At 45.0% G+C, this 15,490-nt stretch overlaps 1 protein-coding gene across 3 annotated transcripts in view; it reads right to left on the bottom strand.

The window, feature by feature from the left end:
- The window catches only part of CHD7 (chromodomain helicase DNA binding protein 7), a 192,568-nt gene that overhangs the window by 74,381 nt on the left and 102,697 nt on the right, over positions 1-15,490 (bottom strand). For all 3 annotated transcript variants that reach the window (XM_040261278.1, XM_040261280.1, XM_040261279.1), the window contains one exon: positions 13,219-13,649. In XM_040261278.1, the coding sequence (XP_040117212.1) occupies positions 13,219-13,649 (431 nt within the window). The remainder of the gene's footprint in view (positions 1-13,218; positions 13,650-15,490) is intronic.

Here is a 15,490-nt window from a genome sequence, read left to right as displayed (position 1 = left end):
CTGTAAGAAAATATATATATATATTTTAAATTTAAGTCTACCATCACCTTTAGAATCTTTATTTGCCATTCTTTTAGAATGCACTCTTAGTGCCACCTTTCACAGCAATTTCCAAACCAGCCTCAAGGTTTCCTAACATTGTTTATTATCATTTATTATCCAACATTTAAAACAATCCAACCTCAGTAACTATTACTTTTTACTACTGAAAACAAAAGATACATTTCAAAAACCTTTAAAAAGTTTGAGCTTGTAAATTCCTAAAAAAATATGCTGCCAGAATACATTAAGTAGCATTTTTGTGTCAGTCCCAACTATTTCAAAAGGAAAAGAGGCCAGGATACCTAAACGCTTTAATTTCAGTAAAGCACATGTCATGTAAAATATTTCAAAAGTATGTGTTAATATAATTGCACGGCTAAAAGGGATTTTTGTAACGAATAAATAAGATATTTGATAATACTGAAGTAGTCATTTTCAAATCCTCAGAGCTTGTTTTTTATTTTGTGCTGTTAATATCTTAGCCTAGTAAATAGCCACATAAGGAAAAAACTTACAATGATTCAAGATTATAGCAAACAGCAGTTAGGTTTACAGACTTCTTTTTAATTAAAAAAAGAGGGAAGGGCAGTGTCCTAAAAACTTTAGGCCCCCGAAAGATCCACAGAAAGCATAATATTTTTTAAATTAAAAAAAAATCCATACAAGAGTTCCTCATCCAACTATCCCAGTGTTTATGCTACACATGGACAGCAGTCTCCCCTACTATGAGGCTCCATTCCCAGCATTTATTTCCGCTCTAACTGCCACAAATTATACAATACTACAGCTGAACGCTGGGCCCCTTTCCTTTCATCTGCACGCCAAGAGCAATCAGATTACCCTGGTAACCAGCGGTCACATGACCAGCACCTGCTCTTTTGGCTGGATGCCACTGACTAAAGCCATCTGCTTCCCTCAATCAGCTTTCAAACATTCTCAACACCTGCGCTGCAGTGTTTTGTGGTTTCTTTTATCAAATCAGTGCAAAACTGCTTCCAAAACTTTACATATTTCTCAAATTTGTTTAATCAGAGGTAGGCCTGTCACAGAGTTGAACAGCTGCCAGGTAAAGCAAGTAGGCGGCTCGTCCTCTGCCCGTGCCCTCTCCACCCTGGAGCGCAGGACACCATTTGATTTAGTGGGGTTACTGCACCCAGGGTGAGCCATCCTCCAGGAGAGAAAGGCTCGCTGTCCCGGAGCCTGCTGGAGCCCAGGTCTGAGGAGACGTCAATCTGCCCAAGAAGAGACGTGCTCATGCGTTTCCATCTGTCCTTGGCTGAGGACGTGCCCCATGGAAGCTCTGAGACCACCCGAGGTCGGACAGGACCCCTCCAAGTGCACGGACAGAGCGCCAGCAGCCCAGGGAAGCGCCCACCCCAGCTCCAATGACTGGAGGATTTCTAGTCTCAGTAGGTCCTGTGTTGTTCATGCTGCTCAGAGGCAGCTAAGCGTCTCCTTGCTAACATCTTCTCATGACATCAACACATAAACCAGGAACACACGAAGAAGTCAAATGCTACAAAGTCTTCATGTCACCCCAACACAGACAATCAAGGACCAGAGAGAGTTATTTACATCAGATTGCCTTTGCCACTATTTTGCAGTAAGCTCATTTGCACTTTTTTTTTTTTTTTTTGCTTTGCCCCCAAAAAGCCAGAATCAGGATTTTTTTTCCCCAGCCAATGAGGGTAATCAGAACGCTGATTTCAGACAGTCCTCAGTTCATGTTCCAACTTTGTCACTGCTAACGTGAATGTGATCCTGGATACATCTTTAAGTTTCCCTATGTCTTTAAATTTCCCTGAGCTTCAGTTTACTCATCTACAAAATGAGGTTACTAATTACACTCTGCTCCAAGACTCGATCTTTCCAGTGCCTGGCACCCACGGCTGGGAACTGTTCTGACTATGGCTCAGACCCACAGGGCAAAATAACCAGCAGACACTTAAAAGCAGGCCACACTACATTGTGACTGCTTCATCTAAGGCACTCGAAGAGAAGGAACATCCCGTATCAACAGAGCTCAACACCAGCTCAAAGGACAAATGAGCAGACCAGCCCAGCAGCCACTGCTTTAGTGCAGACACGTAACGTATCACATCTGACCGTGACTGTCACAACACCCAGACTGCTGGAAAAAGGACACGAATCCCAGGGCCACAGCCGTGACTCAGATGTGTGAGGTTCAAAACTGATCTTTTGTGATGTCAAAGCCAAAACATACACATTCCTCTTCCAAGTTATAATCCGGAGAGCTTGCGCACACGGAGAGGGCAGCTCTTCCGGTAGGGGAGAAGGGAATGGAATTAACAAGGACGCTACACCCCATGACCAGACACTATGAGGTGGGGGAAGACACCCTGGGTTACTTGGTGCAGATCTACAACCTCACGGCGCCTTCAACAGCTGCAGCGCTGGCCTTGGCCCGGCGCCCCATCCGCAAGCATGGCGAGGAAGACTGGGCTGCATGGGGTGCCCCCCGAGTGGCCTCCGTGAAGAAGCCACGTCTGTCCTCATGCCTACCCTAGACTGGCTCTGCCCACCTCCTTCCTCGAGCTCTGAGATGCCACCCAAACAACACCCACAAACCCATCCTCCGGGCACCACCAGGGCAGCTGGCTTACAGGCAAACCTGACCTAGTCATTCTGCTGAAGTCCAGTCCCACGTGTATTGATGTCTGAGATTCTACACGCAGCTTTTACAGTCGGCAACGTGAACTTTCTTTTTTTCTACTCTTCCCACATCCTAAATCCCCCATCCTCCACCCTACGGATACACAGAAGCACTTTTGAAAGCATACACATGTCTCCTCAACCTCCACTGCCTCTTGCTTACTCATCTGCAAAGCTTAGGTGGACATCACTCACTCAGAGAACCATTTTCTGGCCACCAAAGTCTGGATTAGTCAGATCGCACACCCTCTACATGCCGCACGACGTATCCCACACATAAGGGATATTTAAAACACACAACCCTGAGGGCTAACATGACTGCAATGCAGTGAAAGCAAACTACTATGTGTGTATCTTTTTCTCCAAATATCCTGTAAGCTCAAGAAGGAACTGTGTCTTATTTGTCTCTGTATTCCTCATGTCTGGTCAGGTGAGGTTAGCTGAGTGATTAAACAGTAAAAGTAACAGGGAAAACAACAAACACCTACACAGTCCGGACTATTTGCAGCTCAAGCTCTCTGGCTGCTAACGCATTTACGATAACCCCACATAGATTCTATCTTTACGAACCTCAGTAAAGTGAGGCTAAAGTACTACCCAAATAGAGTGAAACCTAGCAATGCCTCAAGCCCTGTACATCTTTACACTTCCCCTCTGTACTCACAAAAGTTCTTTCATTTCCTGATTCTTATCGCTCATCATTACTGGTGTGGCCGAGACGTAGGGCTGCCCCCTCATGAAGCTGGGCGGGCCCCTGTATTCTTGGAAAGGGGACTTCTTTCTGGGGTTGCTGCTGGCGGATGGCAGGGCCACTGTCCCTCCACCGGCTTTACTCACATGTCACGTTTCACCATGAGAGGCAGGTCACGGTGGTGGGCAGAAAGACGTGCTCAGGGGTCACCTGGACAGACCAAGCTCTCAAGTTCTGTTCCCTGCCCCCTGTGATCAAAGCCTGCACCACCCTGATGAGAACTCCAAGAAATAAGTGGTGGGTTCAGAGAGGAGGGATTTACAGGAGGGGATCAGCCCTTCAGAAGGATGGTATTCAGCGTGTGGCTGTAAGAGTTCACAGCCATGGGCCAAGGGATGGTCCCTGGAAAGGGGCTGGACACATAGATCCCAGCTTGGATACAGCACATGAACAATGAAGATTTTCTGGGGTGAGACACAGTACAGGTTTTTTAAACAAGACTTTTATGCAAAGGACCAGGACTTATAGGAAAGCCAGCTAGCTGCCCTGGTTTGTTACAGAGTGTAAACATCGATTAACATTGGCCTAAGGATCTAAGTCCTCCAAGGAAAGAAAGTCTGAAAAGGAACCATATTGTGGAACCAAATGGGATCAGAGGAACAGAGTCAGCTAGTGAAGCACCTGAACAGCAGCAGGGATTCACCACACAGACCCTCAGACGGGACACGCCAGCGAAGGGCCTCCTCTCATTGGGAAAAATCAACCATGAGCTTTGTGAACATTAAACAGGCCTGTTTTCAGGAAATCAAGCCAAAGTGTCACACTACTACTGTCTTTTAGGAGAACAAAGAGTATTGAAACATATCCTTATATTTTACATACTCAAAAGGCTTTTCCATAAGAAACCGAATGTCATAGATGAGAAGTGAGCAATGTTCGTGGCACAGGAAGGGTGTGACTTGTCATGATTCAGAAAGATCACATATGATACAATCCCTGAGCCACTAGGGTTGCAGGCTCAAGGCTGGTAGGAGGAAAGCGTCTGGCCTCTCAGCACATTTTCCTCTGAGTTTTTAAACAATAAAAAAGAAAATTAAAAGATAAAGAGGAAAATTTAAAAAAAGAGCAAGATAAAGGACTGAAAGTTCAAAAGGATCAATGAGGGCAACATAAAATGTGATATATCATGAAGTAAGGCCAACTCAATAAAATAAAAATGTTAAAGTCCTAAGATGTTTAAAATTTTTAATAGATAAACTAGGATGTGATAAAAATGCAAGTGACAGAATAAACTAATGAGGTAAAAGCATGAAGACAAATTCTGCGTGACAGACAAGAAAACCACACATTACCACTTTCATAAGAAGGCCATCAGGGTTCCCTGGACCAAGGGCCCAGAGGTGGTCAGAAGCCAGTCCCAATGCTTGAGACTCCCCACAAGAAGAGTACCAGTGTGGGATAGGAGGGCTAGAGCAAGGCCCCCTTTGCCTACAACCTCCCAGCAATCGGCCCTCGGGTGCTGAGCCACCCCCAACTACTCCTCAGCGCCACCCACAAATTCTTCATCCCATGCTCCTGTTTGAGAAAGAGAAAGTTAAGAGAGCTGAGAAGTGAACGAGAGGGAATTAGAGAAAAGAATTCTGTTTTACTTCTGAACAACAAACTTCAATGACAATCAATAAAGTTCTTAAGTTATTGATTATTTATTAACATTACTTTAAGTAGCTTTTAGAGCATCAACTATCCCCAAAGTACCTTAACTGTGCTAAATTTCTAGAAAGGGAATAGCAAAGAAGGATGGGAAAGATACAGAAACCTAACCTGCTTTCATTTAAAATGTCTATTTCAGACTCAATACCGCTCACCCTTGTATCTTACTATCAAACTGTCCAAAACGGTCAAAGCAGTTACACGCTCAGCCTAGTAAGCAGCCATCCCACGACCCGCCTGGCTCCAGAGCCCAGGTCCTGGGGAAAACCTCTCCTGGTGAATGTCTTCTGTTACTTGGACTCATCCCTGGGCAGGTTCCAATAACATCAGAACTCTGTCCTAAGGAGGGGCTTCGCTGGTGGCTCAGATGGTTAAGAATCTGCCTTCAATGCAGGAGACCCGTCCTGGGTCAGGAAGACCCCCTGAAGAAGGCAATGGCTACCCACTCCAGTATCCTACCTGGAGAATCCCATGGACTGAGAAGCCTGGTGGGCTATAGTCCCTGGGGTTGCAAAGAGGCGGACCCAACTGAGTAACTAACACTGCACTCTGTCCTGAGGAGAGCTCCAGCTGACCATTTTATAAAGAAGAATGTGGGAAAAAAAAAAAAGAAATGAAACAGAAAGTACAGCAGAAAGTCCTCCTGAAAGAGCTAAACCCGTTTCTAATGTTGAATAGATTCTAGGTGTTGGGGAAAAGAAAGGAAAAAAAAAGACATCATGCAGTCACAAATTATCACCGAAAGACTAAAGGTTACTGAGTTTTATGGACTGAATCAATAAGGGTTTCCCTGGTGGCTCAGTTAGTAAAGAGATCACCTGCAAGGCAGAAGACCCAGGTTCGATCCCTGGGTCAGCAATATCCCCTGGAGAAGGAAATGGCAACCCACTCCAGTATTCTTGCCTGGTAATAATCCCACGGACAGAGGAGCCTGGTGGGCTATAATCCATGGGGTTGCAAAGAGTCAGACACGACTGAGGGACTAAACCACCATCAGAAGTAAGACGGAAGCAAAGTCTAGTAAGCTAATGTGTCATCAGATACCAGAAGTTCAGCAAACATCAGCATCAGCCTGAGGCTCTGCCTGGCACTGAGACACAGTGGAAAGGATTGGGCACACCACTCGTCACACAACTAGGGCAGAAAGCAGGCCTTTTACTACCCTTCTACCATGGGATATTCTTGCAAGAGCCAGACAGCAGGGCCGGTATTTGGCAGCTTGTGCCAAGTCCTAAGATGCTTGTCTGTTTCATAAGCAGCATTCCCATGACCAGGACAGGGACAGTGTGGCTGGCAGTAGCAGCCAGACTCCAACTCCCCTAGATTCAAGAGCATTTTCTCTGATGCACCAGGGTGGCTAAAGTCAACCCTGGAGATGGGCAGCCCACTCTCGATGTAACTGGGTGAGGTCCAGAGGTGGAGAATTAGGCGCAGCAAATTTAAGGCCCATGAGGAAAAAAAGAATAAATCTTACCACCCACCCAGACAGGAGAGGCAGAACTCCCACGACATTACACTGTTCCTACAGGAATCAGGGTGCACATAAAATTAGTCATCTAATGGAAGTTCAAGGGTGTTGTTTTCCTAAAATTAAAAGACAGAGAGCGAGAGACAGAGAAAGCAGTGTCTTTTTTCTTAATCCTATACCCTCCAGCTCCCTATTCAACATTGAGAGCTCAGTCACACAGGCATCTATGGGGAGGACAGCCGATGCAAGGACTGGCCTCTCACATGCCTGATGCTCTCACAGTAGCTTTGCATCCAACATCCCATGGGGGCCTTTGGGCAGAAAACAACTATCAGGGAGAGCTTTACATATCATGTGACAGGTTCAGCATCCGTACAAAACTTCATACTTCTCAAAAACGTTTGTTTCATAACCAGAGAAATCTTTTAACGATAATTTTGGCACTAGTGGTAAAGAACCCACCTGCCAATGCAGGAGACTTAAGAGATACCAAGTTCGATCCCTGGGTTGGAAAGAGCCTCTGGAGGAGGAAAAGGCAACCCACTCCAGAATTCCTGCCTGGAGAATCCCCACGGACAGAGGAGCCTGGAGGGCTACAGTCCAAGGGGTTGCAAAGAATCTGACACGACTGAAGTGACTTAGCATGCACGCGTGATTCCTCCTGCTCCTCATCTTCCAACTCTGATGTCACTACCACGTCTCCTATGCCCCATCCTAAAACCCCACTTAGGAAAGACTTCAGAGGAATGCGTCTCCAGGAAAACCATCCTTCACACCCATCCCTCTGCCTTCTAGGGCCTCCTCACCTCTCCTCTGATGGGTGCAGTGGGACCTACTGCACCTCCCCCACACAGACCACAATGCCGGCAGGCCTTCACTCTTGAATTCCGCTGCAGCTCACTGGACAGGCAGGGCTAAACCCCCAGCAGGCCCAGTGTGGTCCATGCCTGCACTCAGCCCAGAGCATGAGTCAGCAGAACTTCTGTTAAGGGTCAGTGTTGCAGGGCCTCCCGTCCCCAGTAAGTGTAAACGGACTCAGGTACTGTCAGACGTCAGTCTGTACTGAAAAGCAGCTGACCACTCTCTCTCCCTGCTTGTCTTCATTTAAGACAAACCAGAAGAGGGAAATGTCATAATGTGGCCTGTCACTGGCACAGGAAAGGATCCCAGGTGGTTCTACTGAAGGAAAGAAGGATTTGGGTTTAAGGAGACCCCACGGACATGTTTGCTCTCTTCTGACTTCTGAGTCCTTTTGGCTTCCCACGAGGCCTTATTGGTAAGGAACTTGCCTGCCAATGCAGGAGACATGAGACATGGGTTTGATATCTGGGTCGGGAAGATCCCCTGGAGGAGGAAATGGCAACCCATTACAGTATTCTTGCTTGGAGAATCCCATGGACAGAGGAGCCTGGCCGGCTACAGTCCATGGGGTTGCAAAGAGTCAGACATGACTGAGCACATACATGGCCCGTTTATCAAAGAGAAGACAATCTTTGAGATCAGCAGGTAAGGGGGTACCTGGCCACACCCCTGTCCCAGAGCTTGGATGTACTGACCAGGAGCAGACAGTGCAGGCCCGTGGGCAGGCAGATCGCATGATGTTCATGAGAAGTTCTTAATCCTCACCAACACCGAAAGGGCTCAACAGTCCCTTTGTGACCACATGCTAGAGAAACCTATACCCACTTGAGGCACAGCATCTAAAACACCTAATTCCGTCTGAACAGCTATTCAGTGTCTTAGGTCAAAACCAAGTCACAGCATGTGAGTAGAAGAAAGAACAAATAAATAGAAGAAGAAGAGCTGCTGGCTTAATTCAGTTTATCCGATGGGGAGATACCTATCGAGCAATTCTGTACTTGTTAGTAAAATGAGTTTAATGGTTTGTTTTGTGTGCAAATAATTCTACATGTTTAAGAGCACACTGTAAAATATGTATTAGTTGGTTGAAATACACCACCATTGGGCTTGCTGACTGAATGACTGAATAAAAGTATTTCTCAGGTAAATGTTGCTACTCTCTAGGATCATAATTGAGAAGATAGTATCTGAAAAGCTACAGTTGTTAGAAGAAAGTTACAATATAAATATTAATGAAAGTGTCGTATGCAAAAAAATACGCTTTACGTGTTTTCTTAATATGTCTTTCTAAAACAAGAACAGTATGGTTGCTTTCCACTTTAAAATATCTTCACTCTTAATTGAGAAGTAGCATTTTTAGCTTCCTACTAACTTTAATACTTGGGGGGAGGGGTGTGGAGAGGGGAGCAAGGAGTCAGATGAATTCCTAGAAACTGCACCAGAAGCGAATCTCCATGGCTTCTTTGAACTGAAGCTTCAACAGTCAAGTCACACCCTTTGGCCAAGTTCCTTTCTTTATGTACATTCAAAGAATCCTTATATAGCTAAACGCACTACTAAATCCTTCAAAGTCATTCAAAGGAAGCACTTCCTCCAAATTCTCCCTTTGCACAAGGCCCAAGCACATACAACAGAAAACTCATTGAAGGGAAGGCCACAAATCCTCGAATTTCAGCTCCGTGACCCCTTCCGTATGCAAAAAAGTGTCCTTTCCAAGCCACAAATGTCTGAGCCCTTATTTTCAATATTATCTGACAATATTAGAAGGCTATAAAGACAGCTGGAGAGCTCACAGGAAAAACATGTGGAAAAATATATATTTAAGGTAAAACAGAAAGGGGGAAAAAAGATATAGCTCTAACTAGAAAAGAGGAATATGGCCCATACTTTTTTCCCCCATCATTAAGATATTAAGTGACTCTTTCTGAAATGCTGACACCTTTTTCTGTTTCCCTGCTGTTCTATTATGCAGGGTTTCCCTGGTGACTCAGCAGTAAAGGAATATGCCTGCAATGCAGGAGATGCAGGTTCGATCCCTGGGTTGGGAAGATCCCCTGGAGAAGGAAGTGACAACCCATTCCAGTATTTTTGCCTGGGAAATCTCATGAATAGAGGAGCCTGAGGGGCTAAATTCCATGAGCTTGCAAAGAGTCAGACGTGACGACCAAACCACCACCACTGTATGTAACAGCTTCTGGACAGTTCTTTTAGGTTCCCCTGAATAAGCAAGACAGATTCAATCATATGTTGTTGCCAAAAGGGCCAGTTTGCTGGGAATGGCCACAAATTTAAGCCTCAGAGACTCAAAGGAATGAAGTGGGAGGACAGGTTGAGAGAATAAAGCCGTGGAAGCACACAGGAAAACTGGTCCCACTGAAGACAACCATCCTTTCTCACGTGCTATGTTAGCACAAGTGTGTCAATGACACAAAGCCAGTTCTCTGCTGCCTGGACACAATGCAGACCACTAACAGGTCACTGCTGTCACCAGACACTCAGAGCATGAACTTGTTACCAGAAATCTTGCGAGTGACCCAGTAGAGAGGGCCAAACGGGAGAGATGTGAGCGGTTCTACAGTAACTGTTTCCTTCCATTTCTGTTTATCCCTTCTGTTCCAGCCCTCTGTAGGAGAATTATTTTCTGTATAAACAAATTCATCAAGTTAACTTATTCAAGGATGGAAATAACCGGTATCACATAACGTTCTGCAAAACAAAATTGCCACTGCTGTATTCCAGGGCTTACAGCAACCTGCTCCAGCAATTCAACCCCAGCACTGACATAACCCAAACCTCCCATTACCTTCATCACTGCATATTCAATTTACATAATTATTCTGCTATGCTATTCAGAATTTACATGCAGTTGTGTGCAATCTGCTTATCCTTGCTTGGGGAACACTTTTTCCTTCCTAGCCTTAAACAAGACCACAATTCGAGCGTCTCTGTTCACCTGACCAGCAGAAACACTGCAGCTCAACCAAACAATGGGTTGGCTGGTTAATTAAGAATGACACTCCCTGTTCGGTTACCATATTCTCAGACAGCCACGCTCATCAGACCATCAACAACAGGAAAACCTCTCTCAGGCACGTCCTCACCACACTTCATCCTAAGTCAGCAAGTGGACGGTTAAGAAGTCAAGTCACTGGTGGCCCTCCTGGTGGGCCCCATGTCTCTAGGGCATGCCCCCTCCCCACTGGCATTCTCCAGATACTACAGAAGGGCTCCCATCAGTTACTGTCACACCACTTGGGGGAGAACAATTGTCACCTATGGCAGCCATTGACAGAGACTACTAGTCACAAGAAGAAAAAAAAAGTACTAGGCTTTCTTCTTGGGAGAAGATAATCACAAACCTTCCTCCTGCTGAAAGCATGTGACTCTAGGGCACGGCTGCCACTCAGTCTCAACCATGCTGACTGCTCCCTATGCACGGACACACACGTCAGGCTGGGTGGCCAAGGCCACAGATGAGCATCGTCAATCGTCGAAGGCTCTTCTGAAGGTAAAGGCACAGTCTGTACCTGCACCAAGGAGGTGGGGGAGGGGCCTGGAAAGACTGAATTTGATGTTCCAAGCTCCTAATGATTGCTTATGGCAACTAGGGATATTTCAACAAGTTTCACTGTTAAAACAAAATAATTTAGTATCTTCCCCAACCTTGGAGAAGGAAACAGCAACCCACTCCAATAATCTTGCCTGAAACATCCATGGACAGAGTAGCCTGGCAGGCTACAGTCCATGGGTTCACACAACTGTAGCAAGTAGAATAGGACATGACTTAGTAACTAAACAACGTCTCCTACATGGCCTAAGGATGTGCTAAAGTCCATTTTTAAAGACAGGGTCAGTCTGAGGTAGACTGAGAGCTTCAAAGAACACAGCTGGGAATTGATGGCCAGTATCCAAGATACAGTGAGGTTTTTTAAATCAATTATTACCATTAGGTAATAAACTCAAAACACTACGATAAAAATTGAAGACAGATATATTTTGAGGCTAGTTTTGGTGATATATTTTCTGAATTCCAGAAAACTTCTTGAGACCACACACTCTTTCACATTTTAAGTTTAAAAAAAAAAATCTTTTTAGATTTTGCAGAAATAAAGCACATGCCTCTTCCTACCAAAAGCACAACACTCAGATTTAAGCAACTGTATTTTTTAAACCCCCTTCATAAATCAGACCGAAATTCTAACAGCATCCTCTTGGCTCACATCCCTGTCTTAACACAGTACCTGCAAATAGTAAGCCCCCAATAAAATATTTCTTAAGTAAATGAAAATGAAACTTACAATGGATTGTGAGTTTAGAAGAGTGTTTGTACAGAGGAAAAAAATAAAGGCTTTCAATTAAGAAACCACATACCGAGGCATCAAAGAATGCTCGTAAGTAAATGCAAACATCAAGTTACCTATTAGACCCGATTATTGAATATATGGTTCTCCATATCTACAAGGAAGTGGTCCCAGGATCCTGGCAGATACCAGAATCCAAGGATACTCAAGTTCCTTGTGGAGGGCGAACTGTAACTCAGTTATTTGGGCACCATATATAGTACTGACAACAAAAGGTTTTCTTTTAAGTACTATGATTCAAATTTACACTACAGAATAATGCATTGGGTTGTTTAGATATTTTCAACAGGAAGTTTAAAATCCCAGTTTGTCCTTCCGCTTTGCAGCATCTCTCTAGCCACAGAAACCACGCCCTCTTTGTGTACCTGCTCTTGATACACAGAATCGCCCACAAGCCCAAGGCTGCCTGGCCCGCAAGCTCGCAATGCGGGGATCCAGCGCCATCAGCCTCAGGGCTGACTACGCATGTGCGCCACACACATGCACATTCACACGTGGGGGGTTATGGGGGGTGCGTATTTTCTACACGAGTTTTACAAACAGGTTTGGGGTAACCAAGTCTGACCATACTTCCATCTGGAAACTATATTTTATAACATGAGCCATATTCTGAAAAATAGATTCAGATGTTTGGAACTGGTTCAGAACAGTTGTAAGAAATGTTCAGTACAAATGAAAAAAATTAGTCTTCAATGTCTTTTCCTCTCAGTTTTTCTTACTGAATAAATATGCCTCCTGGGGGGTCAGAGAGTCGGTGGGGAAGTACGGAGGGGAAGGAGGGCATGTAGGAGGCTTTTCCCCTAGAAACTAAACTACATGGTCTTATCCGAGGCATATCTAATGGGTAACTGCTCTTTGATTTGTCCCACGTCGCCCGCTAGGATCTCCACCCTGCCCCTGGAAGGCTCACTCTGCCTGCCAAATGGGGAGAATTAATTCTCCTGTTTCAACTTCTGGGAAGCAGGACTGAAAAGCCTGCTGAAATACAGTGACTCGCCTGGCTTCTATAATCTTTCTTACCCGGTTTGGCATTGTCGCTGAAAATGAGGTTGGTGGTCTAAGCTTACAAACAATTATGCTGGTAACCTGGTTCTATTTGTTAAATGCCAGATTTTCACAAAAATATAAGACAGTGATTTAAAATAAGAAACTATTCTTCACCCAGTAACATTTCTAAAAATCTACCACCCGAATCAACAACTCATAATAATGGGAGTCCTAAATTTTAGAATGCGTTAACACCTTCACTTGTTAGTTTGGGTGTGAGAGAAAGAAGCTTAACAGTAAGGACAAAAATCAGAGTGACTCCCGCCCTTGAACTGTCCCCTCTCCCCGCCGCATCCCACAGGTTGTAACTGTTTGGTGCTTGTGTCTCTACTGTTTGGTGGCGGGTGTTTCTGCCCGCAGCCTACCTTGACTTTTTGCTGGATTTGGGTTTTGGCGTGGCAGTTTTTACTTTCTTTTCCTTTGGCTCTTTGGGAATCTTAGGGGCTTTCGGGGTCTTGGGTTCCTTGGGCTCTTTTTTCTCCTTGGGTTCTTTCAGTTCCTTGGGATCTTTTTTTGCCTTCGGCCTTTTCTTTTTCTTTTTCTCTTCTTGGGACCCGTCTAGTGAGTTCCTGTTTAGTTCTTGGTGATCAACCCCACCAGGGAAGTCATCTTTACCAAAGTTTTTACTGGGATCCTCTGCAACAATGTGGTTGTTCTTCTTTTTCTTCTTCTTTTGCTGTGGCTGCTGTTCTATCGATGGCAGGTAATCATCACTCTTCACTAGCTGAGCGTTCGGTCCACTAACCTGAGTCATATCCGGCACTGGTTTCTCTAGAAAGGGCTCCGATGGAGAATGCTAAGAGACACAAATAGGAATTGAAATTAGTTTATCATTCTTCGTAGTTTAGAAAGGAACTGAAAGTTAGTGCTGATAGTTCTCAAACTTACTCTACACTCAAGGCAGCAAACTCAACCCACTGTCCAGTTGAGAAACATATCATTTTGTCCCAAAAATCAAAAAAAAGAAACAGATTTCTTCAACAAGAAAGCTTTTAAATGAATAGAGTTTAAGTGAGCAACTTAGTCATACAGTTAAAAAAAACAATTCTGTTCAGGAGAGAAAATTTCTCATTCAATTTAAAGACACTTTCCATGTCCTTAGCACCTGTGTAAGAACTGATGAAGGATGAAACAGCAGCAAAAGCTAGGCCACAAAGATGGAATTCAAGTGGAATTTTCCCCATGCAGGAAAGGGAAATTAAAGATGGATAATCAAGTCACTTTTAAAAACAGCAGGCAAACTGAGCACTGTAAGAATCAGATATTGTGAAAGTTTGAAGTCTGAGTATAAACACACAAATCTTATACGGTACAAGTCATTTCTAATTTAAATGACATTCAAATGTCAAATTAAAAGCATATATGCCAGCTTATATGTGGACAGGACTTCCCTCATAGTTCAGTTGGTAAAGAATCTGCCTGCAATGCAGGAGACCCAGGTTCAATTCCTGGTTTGGGAAGATCCCCTGGAGAAGGAAATGGCAACTCACTCCATTATTCTTGCTTGGAGAAACCCACGGACAGCCTGGCAGGCTACAGTTTATAGGGTCTCAAGAGTCTAACACAACTGAGCAACTAAGCACACACATACCAGCTGAATGATTTTGGGTTGGTTAGATTTCTGGTACTGATAGGCAAGGAAAATAATGTTTTTATTAAGCTATTAAAGCTTTACATTTCCAAATCTCACACAGAGGAAGGGAGGGAAGAAGGGAGGCAGGGACAGAGAGAGAAAGAGATTCCCCCAAACAGTCAATATGACATGACTTGCAGGGTTTTTTTTTTTTTTTGCAGGAGATTTTTAACATCCACTAGGACCGTATCCCGGAGAAGGAAATGGCAACCCACTCCAGTACTCTTGCCTGGAAAACCCCATGGACGGAGGAGCCTGGTAGGCTGCAGTCCATGGGGTCACAAAGAGTCGGACAAGACTGAGCGACTTCACTTTCACTTTTCACTTTCATGCACTGGAGAAGGAAATGGCAGCCCACTCCAGTGTTCTTGCCTGGAGAATCCCGGGGACGGTGGAGCCTGGTGGGCTGCCGTCTATGGGGTCGCAAAGAGTCAGACATGGCTGAAGCGACTTAGCAGCAGCAGCAGCAGGACCGTATCCAGAGATGGTATTAAATATGGTGGAGAATACCAACACCTGGGACAGGATGCTGACAACAGGGATAGAGGACAACCTGTCTCCACTGTAAACTATGACATCTAATGCGCCTTTACATTTCAACGCAATCCTTGAAAATGTTACATCTGCAAGCGTCATTCATTTTCTGCCTTTTTCATATGCTTCTCCAGACACTGGATAGTAACTATAATATAAAGAGCAACAGTAGTAACAGCCACAAGTGTGCATGGAAAACTTCCACATGGTGGGCCTGTGCTAGGTAAGCACTTTAGTCTGGGACACTGTTCAATCCCCACGCCAGCCTGGAGAGCTCTCTGTGGACATAGACGCACTCATGTGATGCGTGTGCCCAGGAGCGATAGAGGCAAGTGACAGAACTGGGGCCTGTGCCCGCCCACACGGTCCCCGAGAGAGGAGCTGCCAGAGAGGCCAGGTCTGCAGAGGATGAGGGAGGACCCCGAGAGAGGAGCCGCCAGAGAGGCCAGGTCTGCAGAGGATGTGAGAGG

This window comes from Oryx dammah, unplaced genomic scaffold (genome assembly GCF_014754425.2).
Source record: "Oryx dammah isolate SB20612 unplaced genomic scaffold, SCBI_Odam_1.1 HiC_scaffold_19, whole genome shotgun sequence".
Classification (NCBI taxonomy): Eukaryota; Metazoa; Chordata; class Mammalia; order Artiodactyla; family Bovidae; genus Oryx; species Oryx dammah.
The sequence above is the reverse complement of the archived record's forward strand: the minus strand, read 5'-3'. Positions and strand labels throughout refer to the sequence as shown.